Here is a 25,454-nt window from a genome sequence, read left to right on the forward strand (position 1 = left end):
AATAATGAATTTACAAATTTATTAATTCATGTATTTTCTCGTTCACACAAATGATAATGCTAAAGAAAACGACGACACAATTTTTTGTACTTTTTAAGTACAGAAGTGTTTGGCAAACTATTGAATATTTATAATCAAAATGGAAAAGAAAGCTACTGAATTGAAAGAACTGAGAAAAAAACAAAGCCAAAGCTATTGTAAAAAAGAAATTACTATATTAAAAGTAATTGTATTCTATTTCAATAGTTACAAAGAAGTAATAAAAACATGTAAACTTTGAGATAATGAAAGCAAAGATATTAAATGAAATAAATTACATCGTTTCACAGTGTACTTCCCAAAAAGGATTGCATGCTATGAAAGAAGTACCAATAATCCAGCCAAATATCCTCATTGTTATTTTATGCCCAAATTTTCTGGTTTTGATGAATGCTTTGTCTGTTAAGTAATACATAGACAAATGCCCCACTCTGCTCAGACTCATAAAACTTAGAGGCAGTAACCAGTCATGAAAAAAAACCCCATGAACCCCGTGAAAACATAAAAATAATTTCTGTGGTTTAAAGTAACATTTTCATTACCTACTTTACTTAGCCAATATTTAATTCCAGTTATCATATGAAATCAATAAATAATATTCTGTATCAGACTGTAGAATTTTTCCAGGGGCCATAGAGCAAAATCATTTGGCAGCATTTTCAAATTAGGTTGCCAGAGAATATTATCAAGGAAAATGGATAACTTTCTTTTAGAAAAGAGTCTGAAAAATACCACAAAGTACCAAACAAAACTAGAGCAACTATTAATTGGAAGTTTGATACATTCTTTGCCTCAAAGCCTTGCAGTAGAACTAGCAACTTAATTTTTCAAAGATTTTTTATGACTGTCCTTCAAATTACCAAGTATAGTTTAGCCTTTTTATGATTTTTATTCTGTAATAATTCTTTTAGTTAATAGAGATAGATGGAAAATTAAAATATTCAACTGCGCTATATATTGAGAATGATGAACAATATCTCTTTCTGATGGTCTTAAAACAAAAAATTATACTGTATACTAGTTCATACTCCTTCATAGATTATAATCCTGTGTCTACTGGAACGGTCAGTTAATGACTAATTAATATGCCTTAGTAGTCTACATAATGAATGAAGCAGAAATAAGAATGAGGCTTTCACATCCCATGATGAAGATAATGTTATAATAAAGACGACCATCTTGACCCTTAAATCAAGAAAGACTTCTACATATAAGTATTTTAGTGAATAAATAAAAAAGTTTGAATTGTCATTATGTAGTCACTTTTCAAATTTTAATTCAGCAATAATTCAGATACAGATCTTAATATTGTAACTATTTTTAAGTAAAAAAAGGCTATAATTTCATGAGGTTTTAATTTTAAGTGTTAATGTTTAAATGCTTATTATGCTAAACTACTATATGTAGACGGGATTGAACAGTATGCTTAAATACGCATATTTTTATATCTATATTCACTAAGTCACATTAAGGAGAGTTTCTTGCTTAGTTAAATTACTAGCAGTTTTACATATTGCCATCAAAGAAGAAATCATTTAGTTTCACATTGCTTTAAAAGAAAAAATTAAGCAAGTCTAACCTAACAGATGTGACTAATGAAACTGAAAGCATTGTGGAAATGGTAAGTTTGCTGCATGACATTTATGTTGACACTGCAATCAACTACACATTAGGAAATTCGTAAATGTAATCTCCTTCTATTTAAGGGCATTTGACAGGCAGCAATGAAGATAATTCTTTGTAAATTAGCTGGGTTCCCCATTGCTAGAAGCAGCTTTGGAATGGGAGCAATCCTAAAAGTAACCATACCACTACCTTATTCAGAATCAATGTCTTCAATTAAAAAAATATGTCAATACAATATATTTTATGCTTATTACAGTAGGTCACTGTAAAGCAGTATTGTTATTATTTTTTAAATTGGAACCCTGAATATACTTCTCAAGACTAAATTTCTCTGTATGTCACAGCTGTTAATCATTTTATTATTGCAAAGCTGGAAAGGGGAATGTCGTGGTTTAGCCCCAGCCGGCAACTAAGCACCACGCAGCCGCTCGCTCACTCTCCCTCCCACAGCGGGACGGGGGAGAGAATTAGGAAAAACCTCGTGGGTTGAGATAAACACGGTTTAATAGGACAGAAAGAAAGAAGGGAACAATAATGATAATACCAACAAAGGAATGTATAAGAACAAGTGATGCCCAATACAGCAATTGCTCACCGCCCCGTGATCGACAGCCCGTCCCCGAGCAGCGATTTCCGCCCCCCCGGCCAACTCCAGTTTATGTACTGGGCATGACGTCGTATGGTAGGGAATATCTCTTTGGCCAGTCTGGGTCAGCTGTCCCGGCTGTGTCCCCTCCCAGCTCCCCGTGCACCCCCAGCCTGCTCGCTGGCAGGCCAGCACAAGAAGCTGGACTGTCCTTGACGGCTCAGCAACAACCCAAAACATCAGCACATTATCAACAGTTCCTCATCCCAAATCCAAAACACAGTCTCACACTAGCTTCTGTGAGGAAAACCAGCTCTATCCTGGCTGAAACCAGGACAGTATCCACCCCTTATTCCATACCATTTACGTCATGCCCAGGTCCTATACTTTTCAATACATTCCAATTATTCATTATTACTCTTCCTGTCCTTTAATATATACACACAGATATCACTCTCTTAGTCCATGGGCCATCACTTAAAATGTCTATGGAGTTCAGTCAGTCCATGACTCTGGGCTTCATCCATCATAGCAGTCTCTCAGGGCAGGGGAGATGGTATGTGGTGTTGGATTGTCATCTGGCACGGTCCATGTCCATGATCTGCAGGTCGAAGATGTCGATCTCGAGGGATTTGTTGGGCGCAAGCTGCTGAAGCCAGTTCTGGTTTCATCACTGCTGCACGTTGCTTGGTTTCAGTGAAGCTCATTCTTCATCAGTCTGGGTGATTCTTACTATAATACCATTGATATGGTAGATAGCAGCCATAGTAGTAATGTCATTCTGAACAATTAACATAATACAATTCAAATCATTGACTGTTTTCACCCAAAATCAAGTCTCCTTGAGGTACACATCGGACTTCCCCATCCTTCCGCATTACCCACCAAGTGCACCCAGGTCCCTGGGCAAAGGCAATCCCACGAATGGGTTTGCCTTTTCCTAATGCAGGAGTAACCCAGACTGTCTTCCCCAGCATGTTTCTCACATGCACCACAGGGACTTTATCCCCTTCTACAGTACGTAGAAGTTTTGATTGGGCAGGGCCGGCTCTATTAGTAGATCCCCTAGTGTTGACTAACCAGGTGGCTTTGGCTAAATGTTTATCCCAATTTTTGAATGTCCCATCACCCATTGCTCTCAGTGTAGTCTTTAACAGTCCGTTGTATCGTTCAATTTTTCCGGAAGCTGGTGCATGATAGGGGATATGATACACCCACTCAATGCCGTGCTCTTTGGCCCAGGTGTCTATGAGGTTGTTTCGGAAATGAGTCCCATTGTCTGACTCAATTCTTTCGGGGGTGCCATGTCGCCATAAGACTTGCTTTTCAAGGCCCAGGATAGTGTTCCGGGCGGTGGCATGGGGCACAGGGTATGTTTCCAGCCATCCAGTGGTTGCTTCCACCATGGTAAGCACATAGCGCTTGCCTTGGCGAGTTTGTGGAAGTGTGATATAGTCAATCTGCCAGGCCTCCCCATATTTATATTTCAACCATCGTCCTTCATACCAGAGAGGCTTTAACCGCTTGGCTTGTTTGATCGCAGCACACGTTTCACATTCATGGATAACCTGTGCAATAGCATCCATGGTCAGGTCCACCCCTCGATCCCGAGCCCATCTATATGTTGCATCTCTTCCCTGATGGCCTGAGGTGTCATGGGCCCACCGAGCTATAAATAATTCACCCTTATGTTGCCAGTCCAGATCCACCTGAGCCACTTCAATCTTAGCAGCCTGATCCACCTGATGGTTGTTTTGATGTTCTTCGGTGGCCCGACTCTTGGGTACGTGAGCATCTACGTGACGTACTTTTATGACAAGATTCTCTAGTCGGGCAGCAATATCTTGCCACAATTCAGCAGCCCAGATGGGCTTGCCTCTGCGTTGCCAGTTGCTCTGCTTCCATTGCTGCAGCCACCCCCATAGAGCATTTGCTACCATCCATGAGTCAGTATAAAGATAGAGTACTGGCCATTTTTCTCGTTCAGCAATATCTAAAGCCAGCTGGATGGCTTTCACCTCCGCAAACTGACTTGATTCACCTTGTCCTTCAGCCACTTCTGCAACTCGTCGTATAGGGCTCCATACAGCAGCTTTCCACCTTCGATGTTTGCCTACAATACGACAGGACCCATCAGTAAACAGGGCATATTGCCTTTCGTTCTCTGGCAGTTCATTATATGGTGGAGCCTCTTCAGCACGCGCCACCTCCTCTTCCGGTGATATTCCAAAATCTTTGCCTTCTGGCCAGTCCATGATCACTTCCAAGATTCCCGGGCGATTAAGATTTCCTATTCGAGCCCGCTGTGTAATAAGCGCGACCCACTTACTCCACGTAGCATCAGTCGCATGATGCGTAGAGGGGACCCTCCCTTTGAACATCCAGCCCAGCACCGGCAGTCGGGGTGCCAGGAGGAGCTGTACTTCAGTACCAACCACTTCTGAGGCAGCTCGAACTCCTTCATATGCCGCCAATATCTCCTTTTCAGTTGGAGTATAGCGGGACTCAGATCCCCTATATCCTCGACTCCAAAACCCTAGAGGTCGACTTCGAGTCTCTCCTGGTGCCTTCTGCCAGAGACTCCAGGTAGGGCCATTCTCCCCGGCTGCCGTGTAGAGCACATTTTTAACATCTTGTCCTGCCCGGACTGGCCCAAGGGCTACGGCATGAACTATCTCCTGTTTGATTTGTTCGAAGGCTTGTCGTTGCTCAGGGCCCCATTTAAAATCGTTCTTCTTCCGGGTCACTTGATAAAGAGGGCTTACAATCAGACTGTAATTTGGAATATGCATTCTCCAGAAACCCACAACACCCAGAAATGCTTGTGTTTCTTTTTTGCTAGTTGGTGGAGACATAGCTGTTATTTTGTTGATCACATCCGTTGGGATCTGTCGACGTCCATCTTTCCATTTTATTCCTAAAAACTGGATCTCTTGTGCAGGTCCCTTGACTTTACTTTGCTTTATAGCAAAACCAGCTTTCAGAAGGACTTGAATTATTTTCTTCCCTTTCTCGAAAACTTCTTCTGCTGTGTTGCCCCATACGATGATGTCATCAATGTATTGCAGATGCTCTGGAGCTTCACCCTGTTCCAGTGCAGTTTGTATCAGCCCATGGCAAATGGTAGGGCTGTGTTTCCACCCCTGGGGAAGTCGATTCCAGGTGTATTGGACACCTCTCCAAGTGAAAGCAAACTGTGGCCTGCACTCTGCCGCCAAAGGGATCGAGAAAAACACATTAGCAATATCAATGGTGGCGTACCACTTGGCTGCCTTTGACTCCAGTTCATATTGAAGTTCTAGCATGTCCGGCACAGCAGCGCTCAGTGGCGGCGTGACTTCATTCAGGCCACGATAGTCTACTGTCAGTCTCCACTCTCCATTAGACTTCCGCACTGGCCATATGGGGCTGTTGAAGGGTGAGTGAGTCTTGCTGATCACTCCTTGGCTCTCCAGCCGACGAATCAGCTCATGGATGGGGATCAGGGAGTCTCTGTTGGTGCGATATTGCCGCCGGTGCACTGTTGTGGTAGCGATCGGCACCTGTTGTTCTTTGACCCTGAGCAACCCCACCACAGAAGGGTCCTCTGAGAGACCAGGCAAGGTGGACAGCTGTTTAATTTCTTCCGTCTCCAAGGCAGCTATACCAAAAGCCCACCGGTACCCTTTTGGGTCCTTGAAATACCCTCTGCTGAGGTAGTCTATGCCCAGGATGCACGGAGCCTCCGGGCCAGTCACAATGGGGTGCTTCTGCCACTCATTCCCAGTTAGGCTCACTTCAGCCTCCAGTACAGTCAGCTGTTGGGATCCCCCTGTCACTCCAGAAATACAGATGGGTTCTGCCCCTATATGGCTTGATGGCATCAGGGTACATTGTGCACCGGTGTCCACTAAAGCCTTATATTCCTGTGGGTCTGATGTGCCAGGCCATCTAATCCACACAGTCCAATAAACTCGGTTGTCCCTCTCCTCCGCCTGGCTGGAGGCAGGGCCCCTCTAATCCTGCTCATAGTACTCGTTACCCACTTCTTGTAAATAGGAATCAGAAGTCCCTTCAAGAGGATCAGAGGTGAGATCAGCTCTTCTATTCTTTCTGGGAAGCTGCCCGCTGGAAAGTGGAGCGACGATTTTCCTCGAGGAACCTGAACCCCCTTTTGTAATTGTTTTTCCTTGCAGCTCGCGTACTCGTGCCTCTAGGGTCGAGGTAGGTTTTCCATCCCACCTCCTCATGTCCTCTCCGTAGTCACGCAATTGAAACCACAGGGTGGCTCGTGGTGTGTATCCTCTATATCTTCTCTCTTGAACAGAAGAGCGCTTACTCCTAATGGCTGAGACACTGGTCCGTATGGGTGGAGGGTAGGGCATATCCTCTTTGAATTGCCGGAACTCTCAGGACAGTTTCTCTATAGCAGAGACGCAGGCCCGTAGGGAGGAAGAGAGACTTTCTTCGTATTGCCGGAGTTGGCCAGCCAATTCATCCACCGTTGGTCTCTCTCCGTCCTTCCAGGCCATTACTGCTAATGAGTTGGCATATGATGATGGTGCACTCCGTACAAACTTCCGCCACATAGGTTGCGTGCAATTGACTTCATCTGGATCTTTGGATGATTGTCCATTGTCCAAGTCACCATAAATCACTTCCAGCACCGCTAGCTCCCTCAGGTACTGGATACCTTTCTCCATGGTGGTCCACTTGCCTGGGTGACATAGAACATCTTCCTTGAAGGGATACCTTTCCTTCACACCTGACAGGAGTCGTCTCCAGAGGCTGAGGACTTGTGCACCTTTTCCAATTGCTTTGTCAATGCCCCCTTCCCTAGAAAGGGATCCCAGCTGCTTGGCTTCCCTACCCTCTAATTCCAGGCTACTGGCCCCATTATCCCAGCATCGGAGCAGCCAGGTGACAATGTGCTCACCTGGACGACGGCTGAAATCCTTTCGCATATCTCGCAATTCACTCAGGGATAGAGATCGGGTAGTTACCGTCTCTTTTATAAGTTCTTCCTCTTCCTCCTCTTCAAGCGATGACTCGCTCTCTTCCCTCTTCCGTGCTTGTGATGGCCCTGCTTCAGAGCACTCTGCCTCCTCACTCTCTTCCTCTGGCTCCTTCTTAGCAGGATCTTCCTCCTCCCTTACTAAACGAGCTGACTTCCGCTTCCAAGATTTCTTCTTTTGTACAGGGGCAACTGATACCGGGATGGGCTGGTCCTCTGGTTCAGCTGCAACAGTCTGAGTAGCTACAGTGCCCGCCGTGGGGGTTGGAGTAGTGGCAGTGCCTGCCGTGGGAGTTGGAGTAGTGGCAGTGCCTGCCACAGGGGTTGGAGTAGTCACAGTGCCTGCCACATTGCCATCAGACCCAGAGAGCCCCTCTCCCCTTTGCATAGTGTTAAATAGGGTTCGGTAGGCATGGGCCAGGCCCCAGCACATTGCAATGATTTGTGTCTCCTTGGAGCTGCCAGGCTGACAGCATACTTCTTCCAGATATTCTGCTAGTTTATCAGGATTCTGCACTTGTTCGGGAGTGAAGCTCCAAAACACCGGAGGTGCCCACCGCCCCAGGCATTTGCCCATGCTGTTCCACACACCCTGCCATTCATAACTATCCAGCCTTGGGGCAGATCTCCGGGTGATATTCTTAAACTGCTTGCTAACCTTAGACAAAACTGAAACCATGTTCCCCAGAAGTAGCAATAGAGGTATTTTAACCAGCCAAGGGTGTTCAAAATACTGAAAAATTATTGTGATGAAGGAGGAAATGTTATGATAGAGGGTATCAAAGGTACCATTCTGCATTTCCTCCATAAAAAACCTTTCAGAGGCAGAAGTATAATTGCTAATCGTCTCCACAAGACTGTAGCCAAAATACAGTAACGGCTTTAGTACAGAGCTCAGATGATACCACATTAAGCTCAAGGTCAGTGCTCTAAAAACAAAATTCACAGGCGAGACATTACTAATCATTGCAGAGTACAGCAGCCTGCAGAAACCAACACCGATCCTTAACATGTACAGCAAAGATGAGAGCATGATGCAAATCAAACTGATATTGTGACCTGCAACCGTTGTTATCTCAAGCCTCGGGCCCCACGTTGGGCGCCAAAAAGGACTGTCGTGGTTTAGCCCCAGCCGGCAACTAAGCACCACGCAGCCGCTCGCTCACTCTCCCTCCCACAGCGGGACGGGGGAGAGAATTAGGAAAAACCTCGTGGGTTGAGATAAACACGGTTTAATAGGACAGAAAGAAAGAAGGGAACAATAATGATAATACCAACAAAGGAATGTATAAGAACAAGTGATGCCCAATACAGCAATTGCTCACCGCCCCGTGATCGACAGCCCGTCCCCGAGCAGCGATTTCCGCCCCCCCGGCCAACTCCAGTTTATGTACTGGGCATGACGTCGTATGGTAGGGAATATCTCTTTGGCCAGTCTGGGTCAGCTGTCCCGGCTGTGTCCCCTCCCAGCTCCCCGTGCACCCCCAGCCTGCTCGCTGGCAGGCCAGCACAAGAAGCTGGACTGTCCTTGACGGCTCAGCAACAACCCAAAACATCAGCACATTATCAACAGTTCCTCATCCCAAATCCAAAACACAGTCTCACACTAGCTTCTGTGAGGAAAACCAGCTCTATCCTGGCTGAAACCAGGACAGGGAAGAATATGGCTGACTACTTTCTGGCTTACTGCATTGGAAAGACATTGTGTAGGGTCCTTCAGAGTAGGAGTTTTAGAAGCCTGTCCTGCGTAATCTGTTTAAGTGTACAAGACTGTTATTCATAAGGGAAAGTATATGTAATCCAGCAAACAGATGCATCTGTCTACGGTCCCACTGTACTCTGCCTACGCATGAAACACAAAGGCAGTTCTTACTGAAAAGACAATATAGTCCCACAGGAGTATACTTTCTAGCTTTTCTAAGAAAAAAAAAAAATTACATACCTGATATAAATAATCCTCAAATACAAAATAGTAGTCATCGTTGCTTGCTGTCAGCTTTACATCCTGTAATCAAAAAATACAGCAGTTTGAAGACAGAAAACATCTCTTCTGACTCCCATAGAAGCTAAACTTAACACAGTGGTAGAAGACACTGTCTCACCATTGAATCGTGAAGAGCTGTAGTTAACCATATATTCCATATTTGAAAATTTAAAAATGTTATATTAACTTGGTGATTAAAGTATTCACTATTGAAACCTAAAATGGAAGCAATAGGACCCCAATGCTTTCTTCCTTGTAAAACTAGTTATTCCTTCAAATAAAGTTACTGGTTTTTTAATGACTCAATGGCTCAACTCAAACAAATGTCTTACACAGGAGTCAACACAGGCACAAAGGAGAGAGTTTACAGTAATAAATTCACACTAATTATACTTACACTCCTTAAAACCAAACCATCTCACATTTTCTTTGTTAAAAAACACAAGATATTAGTGTGACGAATATATAAATCACTTAATCACTGTTTAGTGAACTACTTACTTTGTAAATCAGGCTGTCAACCAAAAGGTCGTGCTGAATCACATTTGACTTAAGCTGTTCATAATACAAGATATCCTAAAATTAAAAATATTATCACCATCAGTCTGAGACACAACTTTAACTTATATTTAAACTAGCAAAGCCAATTTTAACAAATTTTTAAAAAAAGCACGTATTCAGCTGAAAAGCCCACTGCAAAATTTATGAAGTTTTCTATCACTGTTTATTCTAGTTTAACCCTAAGAAATTAGGCAGAAATTTGAGACATTATAAAATGACCTCCCCTTTAGATAATTAATAAAATGAGAATGAAGGAACTAGTTCAAACTAAAGATCCCTATCTTCCAACCTTAGTTCTCTCTACACCTAAAACCTTTGCAGTGCTTAAAATCATTAAGCTTTTTTGTTACCCTCTATTTTCATACACTTCTCCACCAACAGGTTCTGTCATATCTTCTAGCATTAGTGAGTTGCTGTAAATATTTGATGTTAATGTAATATGAATCTCTAAATAGTTTAAATTTGTGAAAATATTAAGTGATAAATATATAAAAAAACCTGTGAAGAATACAAAGAACTCAGACCTTTTTTTAAACTCCAGTTACTTCCTGAATGTCTACAGAAGGGTGAAACAGTGGGGAAGAATTAGAACAACCACTTCTCTGCTTTTGCTTATTCTATCCCTTTCTTCTTAGAAAGAGCTTGCAAAGGAAAAAAAGAATTAAATATCTCACTATCATCATGTAATTCCTAAATCCCTTCCCTAAATACTTCTCTGCCATTATGCCTATAATTGAGTAACAGTTTCAGATGGATTTTGAAACAATTCATAAACTAAATCAGCAGTCCCAAAGCTCCTTCCCACTTCAGAAAACTATTTTGATTTCAATGTGTCTCTATGGACACCACACAAAAATACTTGTATATTCCAAGATTTACATAAAATTTACTGCTGATTTGCAGTTTACTCTGATGATTTACTCTTCGTAAAAAGGGTAAGTCTGGAGTAAGTATTTAAAGAACAAATAGGAAATAAGATGAAATTTTGAGAGGGAGAGAATGGAAAAAAAAAATTAAGATAAGGCTAGGGAACATTGTAACTGTTCTTTGTATTAATCCAAAACCAAGAAGCAGTGAAGAGTATACACTTAGAAACTATTAGAATTAATATATTATTAAACTGTTAAGTTGAAATGAGGACAAAAGCTGTATTTATTAAGTACTGATAACTACCACAGGGGAAATATTTACATTTTTCTTTCTGAGAAATAAAAAAGGAGGTATAAATACTACACTATTTCTTTACAAAGGATCAGTCATAAATACTTACTAAATGTAAATTATTTGCAGTATGAATGTAGCATTCTGTTCCTAAAAGCTACAGAGAACTACTCTAATATTCAAGTCACAATTTTGAGCATAAATACTGTAGTCTAATTAAGCATAACACTGCCAAATGAATAATGTCTAAAGGTTTTTTTGCCATCTAAAATGACTGCATATATTAGAACAGAAGGAGCTAATACAAAAAAACAAACAAATTTCTTTTTCATGCTAAGCAGACTGCATGATTAACTGTTTCTGTTGTACACGTATTTCTGCTTAAGAAATAGTACAATGAAAGCCATGGCTACAAGGGTACTAGATAATGCAACTACTAATCTCCTGTAACTTGAGAAAGGGATTCTAATAACCTCATGGTTGCCTGTTATCACTTCCTAGTATTTAGTTCTCTAGAACTGCCTTGAACAATTGCAAAAGGCTGTTTGAAAGCGGGAGATGAAAGCTGTATGAAGGGAGTAATCTTTTGCTACACATATATAAAGCACACTTTAAATTTATATGCAGAAACAAGTTTTCTTCTTAAAATAGTTTCACCTGAGGTCACACAATAGCTCCAAGCCACAAGTTAACATTATCTCTAGCCCAGGGTTTTGTGCTAACCTTCTCCTTCCTGAATTAGAAAGCCATACAATTATGTTTTACATTTGCTTAAGAGAGTCCATAGTTTTTCCTGTTATTATTAAAATTATTGTAAAACCACAGCTAAAAAGTAATCACTTAAGTACATGGTCCATTCGTCTTAGCAGTCAGAATAACTTGGTGTTAAGTTTAATTACTGCTGATTTATTCACACTTAAAATAGACTTAGTGACATGGTATGGAAGGAATTACTTGAATGTATGAAGAACAGATTTCTGTACAAGAAAAAAAAAGATTCATAAATGATGCTCAACTGTACTGACATAATGAGTTTGGAGTGCTAGTTTCAGTGCAGGTTTTTTTATGGCATCATACTGAATTATGGTTATGTTATTAATGTCTTAATTTTTTAATCAGCCTCCTATGACTTCATTCAACTGCATTATTAATTGAAATGTAAAGAATCATGTTAATTGTAATTATGCATAAATTACAGTTTAGGCCAATAGCCAGTGAACAGTATTCTCCGCAGAAGAAAAACAGAAAACTGCTGAAAGAAATTTAAATAGGTTTAACCAGAACAGAGGATTTGATATTTGTTAATCCAGAATGACACATGTATTTTAACCATTTTATAACATTTCTTTTTGTTTTAGCAAAGCAAAAGTGTAGAAACTTTCCATTGCCCACCCTTCAGATTTGTGTACTGATTTCAGAAAACAATCTACTTATTAGAACACAGGGCAAGTACTGTCTGAGTTAGAACAGAGATATGAATTACTTAGCCTTAACCAATAGGATGTACAATTTATGAAATATATATCCTTCCAAATTTTCCTCCTTAATTTGTTGCAAGCAATTAAAGCAATTTAAAAGGTGGTAAGAATAAGCAACCTGATATTTAGGGCACTGTCTTAAAAGCAAGAACAACCGGGCTCAGATTCTTCAGCAACTTGCAGAAACTGAATGCAAGTTCTTTATAATTCAGTTCAATACTTTCCTCAATATGATTTGTAAATGAAAACAGTCACAGTTCATCACCTTTTCTTTTTTCAGAAATCATAGTTTCTCCTTTGCTCTTAAAAAAACCCACTAGGCCAGCTTGGTCATTTCTCAGAAAATGAAAGACCATTTGCTGTTGCTATTGTAATATCAGCATGAACTAAAATTTCAAACACAATTCAAAAGTCTACCCTGAAAAAAATGAATAGCAAATTTACATTGCAAATATTTGCAGAGTAAAACAATACTTAAATATTTTAACAGTTCGATAATTTAGTAAAAAGACGAGAAGTACAAGCGGTCCATCTGAACTAGAACTCATAAGAAAAAGTTTAGGAAACAAACCAGAAATTATTGAAAAGGGACCTGTAAGGCAAAAACAATCATAACGAATCCAGGAATAAAGACGTTAACTCATTACTTGTCATTCATTTTCTCTTAAATTGTGATTGTTGTGATGCAAAATGAAGTCTGAGCTTGGGAATCACGCCATTTTTTCAGCCACAACTTGACTACAAGAGGATCTTGCCCATGCCTCTTTGTGAGACAAGAGGTTTGTGATTCATGCTGTATTGATAAATTTATTCCTTATATCTGAATCATAAACAAAACTGGTCACAGATTTACTTTCAAGCCACATGACTCTCTTGCTTGGTGATCAGTTTTTCCTCACACAGTGAGGAATGTTTTTAAGAGCTTCACTCGGGCTTCAAAAAAGATTCAAGTCTCATTTTACTATTTTATTGGCTGCATTTCTTCCTCGAGATGACACAACTGACTACCACCAAGTTTCAGGAGCATCCAAAATGTGGTACGTTTCTTAGCCTAAAATGTTTTCAGTTATAAAGCCAAAATCTTACCATTTTAATCTGATTCAACCTTCTTCTCTGTCTGCCAAGTCCTGATGTAACCTTGATTTGTAAACTTCCTTTTTAAAAATGTGTTGCATTTTTATATAGACTGTAGCTTTTTTCAAAATTATATATTTTTTTTATACTGGAGCTCCAAACATACTCATCTTACCAAGTTGACACAAAGTACATTTCAGGATTGCAGTGCCCAGCCCTCTTGACCTTACGAAGCCACATACCAAAATTTCCACCCAAAAACTCATATTGTATTCACTTGAGGGCATAAAGAAAAGGGAGCTCTGAAAGTAGCTCATAGGCAAGAGAGAACAGTATCTTTCAGCAGTGCCCAGCAAAGCTAATTTAACCAGAATCTGGTGATTCATCTTCCTTGAAATTAAGGTTTGGTTTACTCAGCAGCCTCTGCACAGGCACAGTCCACCTGTGGCCTGTCAGGAAGCCGCTGACACTGGAGCTGCACTCTCACTGCTGACCTGTCGGCAGCTCATGATCCATTTTTAGGGTACGCTCATTATGTGATTGCACAATCTATACTTGCCTCTCAAATCAAATACAAGAAATGGGTGGGTGAAGCACAGAACTAGGAATATGAAGAAAGAATGACACTGGGAAGTCTAGAAAGGAAACACTAAGATTTGTGGGAAATGGATGAAGCCTAAAGAATGGCAGTCAGCATTAAGTAGGTGAACTGGAGATTTTGGAACAGAAGTACCAGAAACAAGTATAGAACAAAAAACTAATCAGATTACATAATAATATAATGGACAAAAGATTTAAAGAAAGTTCCTCCTGGCAAATCCTTGAAGAGGATCCAAAGCTTATTCACCTTTTACCAGACACCTGTGAAATCTACTTGTAAAGCAGATCCTTCCCCAGTTAAAGATGATGGCAGCCCGTTACTGCTACTGGCTTCTCTGCTGTTTGAATTGTACTGTGGGTGCCCTACGCTACTGATCCTAACCTAAAAAAATCCTTCTGGTAAGGCAGAGAGTTACATAATGCTCCATTATTAACTTACCACCTTGCCTATTTATTAAGTTTTTAAACCTAGGAAATTACATTCAGTAAAAGCTGTCGTAAAGCAAAGCATTACTAATTTCTGCATGCTGGAATTTTCAGAATGAAGATTTATTTTCAACCCATTAACTCAACAAAATTAGAGAGGAAAAAAAGCACCTACAAGGTAATGAACAATTTTTATTTCTAAACACTGCTTGAATAGCATGCAGTGAATAAACAATAGGGTAACAGACCGAGCAGAAGGAAAAACAAATATTAAACAGATTCTCAGTAAGTGTGTGCCATCCATTTTGTGCAACCAATGAGGCAGACAACCCACAGGAAAAAACTGTCATTGTGTGATTTAAGATCATACGATAAAATATATATATACAGCAAATTGGGCTGTTTGCACAGACAATATTAACTGCGACACTGTTCAGCTCTTAGATGTTTGACTTTGCTGCCTTAAAAATGCTCTTTTAACACAGTTTCTCTAAAGTGTACCATTACAAATGAAAACTAATAAACAATTCATTGCCAGGCAATGTGTTTACACATTTCTAAACAACCCTGCATATAGAGCTTACAGTTTATCATTTTTACAATTGCGACGTTAGATTGCTAGTATCATCCCTTGCTTGTTTGTATATTAGCTTTATACAGAGGCTGAGCTTTACTGCATAAAATTTTCCAAACAACCATATTGGATGCTAATGCACACAAGGCTGCCCACACCAAACCCTCATAATGTTTTACATTAAAGAAAGGAAATTCATGGTCCTTGTGAGTTACAGATTCATATAGCTATAAATCTAATATAGCCTAAACTGCAAATCAGAAATATTACAGCAAGAAATCTCTGCAACCACACAATTCAACTCCAGTAGAGAAACAGTACACAAGAGGTAGAGAAAAGAAGTGTTAGATAAATCAATGAAGTCTATATGAAATACAGCAGATCATAAAAAGCTACATGTATATGTAAACTGCTTTGCTATACTTTACGAAAAATAAAGCAGTGTATTCAGTATTTACAAGAAGAATGTCTCAAGAGTGTTAACATTTTGGCAGTAGTTACAGCCTTACTTCTGTGGAACACTAGTAAAGGCAATGCTTAAAATGAACTATGGACATTCAGCTTATAACATAGCTATAGTCACCCATGTGTTATCCTGCCTGATCTACGAGCAGTCTGCTAGGTCTCAGTCAGAAAGCCTGTCCTTTTAGTGCATTTATATTTTTAGTACTCAGTCTGTAGAACAACTGTAACTTAGAGCCCAGGATAACAAATACTATACTACGCTATGCAAAAATAGTCTTGGAAAATAAGATAAAAGGCTCCAATAGCTATTACATTAGAAGATACAGTTTCAGTTTAGCATGATAGAAAAATATTCATATGCACTTACATCACTAGCTTAGATAATTTTCTCCAACATAGTATATCATGTCCACAGACTTGATAATTTCTGTTCTTTGTGGGGAGAGAGTGCGATTTTCTATTTTGCTATTTTCCAATCCTTTATTTCAAAGTAGTGACAAATTCGCACTCTGCATCACTTCATCCATCCTTACTTAACACTTTTTCTTGGTGTAATCGTTACCATTTTCTAGCCACTTATCCTCATCTTTCTAGAGTTCTTTCAGCATCATCACAAAATATTGTCTCACCAATAATTCCCGGCACACAGTCTATTCAGTTCAGTCTCAAGGCTCTGGACCCTGTAGAATGTCTCCTAAAGGAGAATGTCTACTGCGCTGAATCTCAGAATACCGTATGCATACATAGTTTACTTTTCTTCTTCATCTATAGTTGATGAGTATCGTTTGCTAAGCGTGTAGAAAGTTATCTCAAGGTAAAATGTTATGTCAACAAGCTGCCCTAGTTGAATTATCATGTTACACATTAAAGGCACATACATAAGCACTTGTGATCAAATAGCTAAAGTACTGTTCTCTAGCTAACTTAACAGTACATTGAGTTAATAACCGCACAGCAGAGACTAACCTCTAGAGAATGCCTAAAATAGTCACACTTTGTGCATAATATAAACACATATTAAAAACAACTATAAACTAGAGTTAACTTTTAAAGGACCTAAGAGTGTGACTGACAAATATATTAATAGACAGATGTAGCTTGTTCCTCTTTAAAAAGGGTAACTGTTGAAAATTGTCCGTGTGAATTTCAGGAAATGGATTTTAATAGATCCATTTCCATAACAACTCATGCTTTACATTAACATAAAATGAATTATTTCATCATTTTTCTGATTATTATTTTGACTTTCAGTAATCAAAACAGAATACCTGTCTTTTTTATTCAATTATTTAATCTTCCACATTAAGATAAAAATGCTTTTAGAGCATGCAGCATTTAACAGAATATAAACAGACACAATGTAACCAACAACCTTAATTCCACACCTCTAATATTCCTGCTCTCATAAAGAAAAGACTTCTAAAAGTCAAGCTATCCTGATAACTTAAAATAACTTAAATTTAGTGTTGAGCATGGTAAGTAAAATGTATAATATTTCGTTATTATTTCAACAGCTCTTTCTTCTACAGAAAATTCAACCTTTTATTTACTAGAAACAAAACCCTATTTTGTCTTTTCAAAAAGGAATAAACTAAGTAATTCTAATACCAGACCAAATTACTTCAACTCGTTAGGTAAGCTGCCAATGAACAGGATTTACATTTGTTTTTAAGGGCAAGATTTTATGATTGTACTATGTAGTTACCAATCAGAGCCCCTGTATTACAAGAAAATGGCTACATCCTCAAGGGATATGAAATATTGTAAAATTCTTACATTTGTGAGCAAATTTACAAGTATGCATGCTATTTTTCATTGCAATAAAAGCCTTGCATTGAAGCATTCACAATTCTGCAAAGATTTAAATAGGGACTTAAATGTTTACGATATATTAGTTATTTAGACTATAGTATGGCTCCGGATACTGCAAAAGATTTCATTGTTGAGGACTTGCGTCAAATATAAAGTGCTATGAAAAACTGCTGCTGTACAAGGGAGTATGAAAACAATTCACATCTTACTAGTTCCTTTTTATGTCTTTTTGATTGTACATTTGTAGAGTATATGCAATTTACAAGATATGTGCATGCATATGACAACAGGTTCAAATAGCCAGGCAAAAGGTATAGCGCATCTTCTCTTTCTAAAACTTAGCAAAGATAAGAGAGGTTCAGTCTTCCTTCCAGGACTTTTTTCTTGTCCGCTTCTGAAAAAGTCAGCACCATATAGGAAAAACTCAGGAGCTAGACAGATGAATTGAATAGTTTGTTCTACAGTAGTTTGCTCATGTATCTGTTAAAAAATTAGGGAAGAGCCTAAAAGACTTCACCACAGCATGGAGGTTTTTTTACAGACATTGACATATTTCTCATAAAATGTTTATCAGTTTCTGTGACAACTCAGTAGAGCATTTCTATTTTGGAAAAAGATCGCTAGAAGATACGTGCTTGCACTTTTGTGTTTTCAACTCATCTTCATCTTTTACTCTCACTTTGCTCCTTACCTCTGGCTGATTAGAAATATTGAGAATGAGGGCCCACAGGTCAGCTCGGAGTGCTGTTGGACATCCTTGACGAACATATTGTTGAGCTGCAGCACTATCTTGCTCTGCTAAAACTGCAAGAAACAAAGCAGGTAATGAATCGATGTAGTTTTAAGACTTCCAAAGTTTATCAAATTATCAAATACTTTAATTTTTAACTTTACAAACTGGTTTACCATGCTGTAAGCATTAGCTAATGGGAAAATATCTAAAAGGTCTGGTTTCCACAATGCAATTTTGAAGTAGTTCCATGTGAAATAAGGCAATTGGTATTAATAAGCAAGGCTGTACTACCTTCTGTCATAAAATAACACTTAGTATGTATCCTCTTAGTATGCATCTATGACTATATCAAGGCTAGTTGTAGCTATTATGCTGGCGTCAAGCAGAACAAGCAGCCGTATATAGCCACAAAAATACTCCTGTTTAGCTATGAGCAGTATCTCAGTTCAAATAGGAGATTGCCACTCATTCTGGTTTTTTTGAGTCTCCCCTATTTTTATGTTAACTATATAAATATCTTCACAGATAACTGTGGGGCAAAAATCTTCCATTTCAGTGTGTACTGTCATGTTCTCTCATTATTGGTATATGTACTCTGGAGGATACTTTCTTTCTCAAAAGATTTTGGTTTTGCTTCGGATTGACATAAAACAAATACTCTACTGTTGACAGGTTTGCTTAGATAGGTCATTGTGGTGAAGATTTATGCTACTCTGTCCCAAGGGCCTCATCCTGAATACAGTACTGTACCTACCTTAGAGCAGATTATCTCATTCCTTACTTAAATCTATAAACTTGAGACACATGCATCTTTAACTATCCTAATCTGGTAGAAGTGTTGTTTCCCATCAAGGTTATGTGATTAACTGTATGCTCATACCTGAAATGTCTTTCACAACAGAGAGAAAGTTGAGAGAATATTTCTGTGAGATTATCTAGACATTAGATAGGTGTTGTACTGGTAGTCAGAAGTTTCCAAATCCGTACCCTCTGATTTTTCTGAAGTCTCTCAGAAACAACTTGCTTTTCTAAATTTCACTAAATTCCATACTCACAATATCTGCCCTGACATGACTTAGAAGGATGAGGTTTGGGATTATATATCTATTTAATTGATTCCTCTCTCCTTCCTCTCTTCTTAAATACTGAATAGACCAGTCTGCCATTTTTCTGTTTAACCTGCAGAGCTCTAACACAGGTGGTGTGTGATCCTTTTTTCCTAAACAAAGAGGGCAAAAAGAAAAAAACCCAAAACATTCCTACATTGCCCACAAAACTTTAGAAAAGACTGTGATTCATCTCAGTGTCCATGAGTGTTTTCCTATTTTTTTTTACTAAGACATAAAGTATTAAAATGTAGTTTTGCTATATGCAAGATGGGTTTTACTAAATACTAGACATAAAATTCCTCAGACTTGGCAATACATCTAATATAAAAGCAAAATCAATACATCAGTGGCAACAAAAGTCAAAATCAACACCCAACAGAGCATGCAGTAGGATTTCCACTGAATGAACTGAGATTTCAGTTTACGGTCAAGATTCTTACATTTTTACAAAATTTTGTGGCTTTGCATATAGGAAAAGCTAAGACAATCCATGTAATAGAGGCTGCTCCAAACAGAGAAGAGATGAGGAGTAAGAATGACATTGTAGAGTTGAATGACTGCTCAGGAAGTCTGAATGGGGAATTTATTTGGAAGAACAGGAAAAGAACAGAGAGATGGACTGTACCCTAATGAGTTGCTCTTGGACCAGAAAACAGATGATGAGGGATAGAAAGAGGACTGCAAAAGGAGACATAAGAAGAAAAGGTCACTGTTTTGTTACTACAACCAAAAAAAAAAAAGGATGGAAGACTTTTGGGATGGTAACCACTCTGTTTTTTTCTTTGATGGTGATAATGTTTAGCAGGAATCACAAGAGAGTAAGGAGCAGATATTGATGGATTTCAAACATTCCTTGTACGTTTCTTCTATAAGCAAACTTCAGCTAATAAATTATTTCCTTTATCTTTCCCTTTCTTTTGTAGGTTGTTTCTTAAGCTACAACCCCCACCCCAAACTTCTTCAGAAAAAGCAGTGCACAGAGATAAATGAGTGCATTTTCCATAGTGGCTAAGTATTGCAATATTTAGCGAGTTCTGCAACTGCAAATAACCATTAAAAAGACTGTTCTGACGCACAGACATAAATCCCGTTACACTAATGAGAACTGTGTGTGCAGAGAAGGGAGTCCAGAGTCTTTTGATTTTGAAATGAAATTCAGTAGTGGCATAAGTTAAGTTATCACCAAAAAGTTATGTCTCTATGCTTCCTATTTCATTTTTAATAAAATATTGGCAGAGCTATTTATCTGGTAGACTGCAAATGCTTGTTTTTCTGTCTCTGTCTGAATTACAATGGTATTACTGTCTCTGTCTAAATTACAGTGGTATTACTGACAATGCTTTGTGTTAGTCTGTCTAAATTCTTAAAATTCTAAGACGTACATTTAATTGAGATAGATAGAAATTTACTAAATGCATTCCTAACTACTCACAGTTTATTACAGATGAAAACAGATCCATACCTTTCTGTCCAACACGTATATGTTCATTTTCAAAGAACTCTAGAAAATAAAGAAATAGAAAAGAATGGCAAAAAATAAATAAAAAAAGATACTCCAGCTAGTAATGTATTTTATATTTTTACTACACACCATTACATTCAGCTAATTCTTACTGCTAATTTCACTAAAAATTAACCTGCATCAGCATCAATGTTCTTTTTAAAAAACTAAGAAAAAAATAATACTACAGAATTTTTTCTTGTCTGAAGGACACAAATACCAAAGCAGCACTACACTACATGAACCTAGACTTTCAATTAGGTAAGTTTTGATTTAAAAACAAAAATCACTTGATACTATAGTGTTTTCCACTTTTATATGGAAAGACCATTTTAAAACCTGTTTCTACATCAATAAATGCATACATGGAAAACCAACAGAAATTAAGCACTATTTAAGATACTGAATATTAATGTATGGATATTTTATGTAATTTTTCTTAAAGACAGTTACTTAAAAGATGTTTGTATATATGCCTATCTGTTAGCTGGCTTAACATTTATTGATAATAAGACAGGTAATTTTGTTCTCCAGATCCTGAAGTGTTCAAACACACAGAAATTGACATATTTTCAACTTAAGGTGATGATTTTAAATATTCTCCAAATTTGACCTTCATGACGCCTTGCAATGTTTTCTATGTTATTAGCTATATTTTACTAAGAAAAAACACTATAATCAAATATTTATGGTTCACTGTGGAAAAAATATACAAATTACTTGATAATTGCGAAATATTCTACTCATTAGAGTTCTATTTTAAATGACTGAAAAACAGCAGTAGCTAACCAGGAGGCACTTGTGCTGAATCATCAATACCCAGCTGTCCTATATTTAAGCCTAGTTCACTGAAGTCTTCTTTCTGAAAAAGAAACAAAACCATAAAGCAGTAATTAACGCTGTTTAATTCTCTAAATCACTAGAGATTTCTTCTGAAAGGCTTAATGTGACTATTTTCTAAACCAAATGTAGTTCTTTTAAATGCATGCATATGAAATACAGGTTTTTAAAGAGAAGAATCTCACATCAATTCTTACTCTAGTTTTACTTATAGGCCCCAGTTTTCATGTCATCTATCAGCTACACCTGAATTGTAATAAGGTGAAAGAAAGATCAGGTTAAGGACCTCTAATTCCCAGCTCTTTTTCAACCCAGGTGCAAGTTTTTCTACTAGCATAAAATCTTCAAGAGCCTTATCGGTGAAGCATTAAGAGGAGCTCTCATATTTTCCAGTTATAATACTAGTGTTGAAGGTATGCAAGGAATTAAGCTGGGGGTACTGTTTAGTCTCTGTGAGCGGTTAACAAGGTGCAACCTTGAGGGAAGGAACAAGAAAATCACAAAAGGAACACAACTACAGAACCTTGAGTGAACTATCCTAATCAACATCTAATTAACATATAATTGGCATAATAGAAACCTCCCCCTGGGCGGGGAAAGCCCCCTCCTCACAAAAGCCTCTTCCTCACAGAGCATGCCTAGGAAAGGAGGATGCTGTGACTTTACGTGGAGATGAGGCTTGTGAGAACCAACGGGAACAACGGTAACGGAGCCAACTTTTAAAAAATACTGATAACTGTTGCTCTAAGTGTATAAATATTCTCTGTTAACTGAGGCGTGCTAGCTTTGTGGACCTACCACCTAGCACCCAACTCTGCACAGATTTGGAATAAAAGCAAATATCTCGGCTCTCTACACACCAGGTGGAAGAACCCATATTTGGGACAACACTAGTATCCAAGCATTTCCTCTCATTTGCAATCTGACAATAAAGGGATTTAAAATTACTTTGAGAAGAAAATCAGAAGCTGATTGTCAGGTTACTGATCTTGTACAGTGTCAGATAAAACTGTAGAATTAAGATAAACTACATATTTAAAGTTTCTTGTACAGAAAAAAAAGAGAGTAACATGTAGAGAAGTATATTTTTAGCACAAATCAAACCTGTGAGACATAAAATTAAAACTTTCCTACTGGCAGATAAATTCCTGTTTATGTTTTACTTTTCATTAAAACTGTCTTTTCATAAAACTTTTTTATGCTCAGTGTTTTAACTACATATTTAGATTGATTTTCACTCTCGAAATGAGAAACTTTTCATTTCAAGACACTAATATTCTTCCTTATTGTTTAGAATCTTATTCATTAGCAAGGCAAAATAATTCTTACAGAAATCTTTCATAAGAAAAAAATATACTTACCAATTCTGGAATATCCTTAACTTTTAGAGGAACCTGAATCAGTCCCAAATGATTTCTGAAACTAGGCTGTTCTCCATTTTCATAATTTGGGTTTCGAAGATTCATCAGTACCTTAAAAATGGTAGCTCTGTAACTCCTTGTGTATATTCAGAAATTTACATTCAGAATTCTTCTTAACATCATCAGTATTACAAACAATACATTCAGCATAAAACCATTTCCTGCAACTATCACATATATAAGCCAACATTATCAAATTATATCTCAACATTTTCAAAGTAAAAAGGTGCCAAATTTTTAAGTAAGCAAACATATTCTACTTTGAAAAGTAAACTCAAGTTATGAAATAAAGCAGAAATAATTTTTGATTAAGTGCTGACTACATTGTAATGTCTTGACTAAATTTGACTTCCTCAAAGCTATTTGAATGCCAAGAGTATATTTCTGATGGGTACAATACTCAGGATATTCTTCAGTATTACTTTTTTATGGAAGAATTTTTATCCATATTCTTATACTGGCAATTTTATGTAGCTTTCAATCTTTCAAGTTCTACATAATTTGCTACTAAAATAACTTCTTACAAAATAACAATACACAAAAATATTTTCTTTTGCTTAAGAAAATATAAAATTACAGAATTTAAAACCCTAAGTAAGGATAAAATTTAAGGGACAATGAATCATAATGCAAGATAAGTAATTGTGATCTATATAGGAATTTACAGTCTCTTACATACTGTTATTCCATAGATATAGATTTTGATATTATAATGCTGAGCTGGCAAGGATTCTTTCTAAGAAGAGTTTTCAGCTCTTATGAAATTATTCCACAACATCCTACCTCTACATTTTTCAGTTGTGTAAGTATTCTAATACCATATAACCTCACTCTCAGACTTGTAAATTAAAAGATTAATGCAAGAAACTGCAAACTCTGGAAAGAAAACAGTATAAAAGAAAAAGAGAGTGACCATGAGGATCACTGGATAAGGCTAAAGTGAAGATGGATTTGTTTACACATTCAAAATTAAATACACAACTTGGCTGTTAGTATAGTGATGGAAAACAGAATAAATTAAAAACTTCCATTATTATTATCACTAACTGAATAAGAAGAGCTCTTTAAAACTGTAATAAAATGGATAGGAAGTTTATTGTTGGATTCAGAAATGCATTGACAATTTTTGACCATAAACCAATTTACACTTAAGTCAGAAACACTATAAATCTCCTCTATTGCTACAAAAGACATTCCACTAAACTTGCAAACCAAAATATTAATGCATTAATTCTGACTGATAATTCAGTATGAGACTTCTAAGTTTTATTCTGTAAATTAGGAGGCCACCTTAACTCTATAATTCTACACTGTTGTCATGCTCTGGATGATTTGTTTCCTGGATAACTCATAGGATATACAGATACTGATTTTTTAAATTTTATTTTCAATTATATTTTAATCCAAAATCTCCTACTGTGTCACCATTAAGTTCACTATCATCAACAATGTTTATTGTCCGTTGTCCATGCCTATTCTAGGCATAGCTGGTAAAGCAAGTTCTGTTTTACTAAGATGTTCTGTGCTTGAACCATACAAAATGAGAAGTAATACTGTCATTCCTGACTTTAAAGATTCAGCAGTCACCATTTTTAAGAGTTTGGTTTGATTATAGACAAAAGCCTCCAAATTCCACATAGTTCTGTTTCATTTTTGATTTTTCATAGTCTTCATAGATGACTTACAATTTCAACTGCATACAGGTCTACTATCTACCACCAAACAGTCTATCAGCTTTGCATACTGCAATTTATCAGCTTAACGCGATGCAACTTGAAATGTAAAATGATTATGAAATGAGCTGGAGAATTGCTTTCAGAGGAAAAAAAGCTAGCTCCAAACTGTTCTTTGGAGAAAGGGAAGTTTATCACAAGTACCATTTAAAACTGCAGTTAAAAAAAGAGACAATAACATTTTGTTTTGTAAACAAAATATGGAGTTGTAAAAAACATGCCAATTTTCACTTGCTATAAAGGACAAATTGAAATACACTTAACTATTATTTTTCCCACTTCACAGAAAAAGATTATAATGGATCCAAGTCAATGGATAATGTTTCATAAATGCTTACCTCAAGAAAATCTTTAGGTGCGTAAACAGGACGGAAGAGACTTAGATCTGAAATAAGATTTCAATGATGCTATGTTAAAAGCAAGAGATTAAAAAAACATGCAATTTTCCCATACCTGTAACACAATCTAGAAATTTCGATAACATACTAGAGCAAAGATTAAAATAATATTATCACAAATATCATGGCTACAACCACCACATATTCTCCAAGATCATGCAACTGTTAGTGCCTCAGTTTTGCAAACCCCAAGTAAGTGAACAGTAGTCACAGGTAGTTTTTACTTATTCCACATAAGTCTTTAGATTGAACCATTATTAGACATGGGAGAGGTATGATATTCAAAAGGGGAGGGGGGGGTTAACAGCATAGATTGTTGAATTAAACATACTGCTGTCAA

The 25,454-nt window shown here is 37.7% G+C and overlaps 1 protein-coding gene across 2 annotated transcripts in view; it reads right to left on the bottom strand.

The window, feature by feature from the left end:
• The window catches only part of TBC1D19 (TBC1 domain family member 19), a gene marked incomplete at its 3' end in the record, with an annotated part of 58,858 nt that overhangs the window by 12,149 nt on the left and 21,255 nt on the right, over nucleotides 1–25,454 (bottom strand). For both annotated transcript variants that reach the window (XM_081998971.1, XM_081998970.1), the window contains 7 exons: nucleotides 25,055–25,101; nucleotides 22,924–23,034; nucleotides 21,512–21,584; nucleotides 20,684–20,722; nucleotides 18,071–18,183; nucleotides 9,730–9,804; nucleotides 9,187–9,249 (listed from right to left, as the gene is read on the bottom strand). In XM_081998971.1, coding sequence (XP_081855097.1) covers nucleotides 9,187–9,249; nucleotides 9,730–9,804; nucleotides 18,071–18,183; nucleotides 20,684–20,722; nucleotides 21,512–21,584; nucleotides 22,924–23,034; nucleotides 25,055–25,101 — 521 coding nt within the window. The remainder of the gene's footprint in view (nucleotides 1–9,186; nucleotides 9,250–9,729; nucleotides 9,805–18,070; nucleotides 18,184–20,683; nucleotides 20,723–21,511; nucleotides 21,585–22,923; nucleotides 23,035–25,054; nucleotides 25,102–25,454) is intronic.

The sequence above is a fragment of the Phaethon aethereus genome, assembly GCF_964289735.1.
Source record: "Phaethon aethereus genome assembly, chromosome: 4".
Classification (NCBI taxonomy): Eukaryota; Metazoa; Chordata; class Aves; order Phaethontiformes; family Phaethontidae; genus Phaethon; species Phaethon aethereus.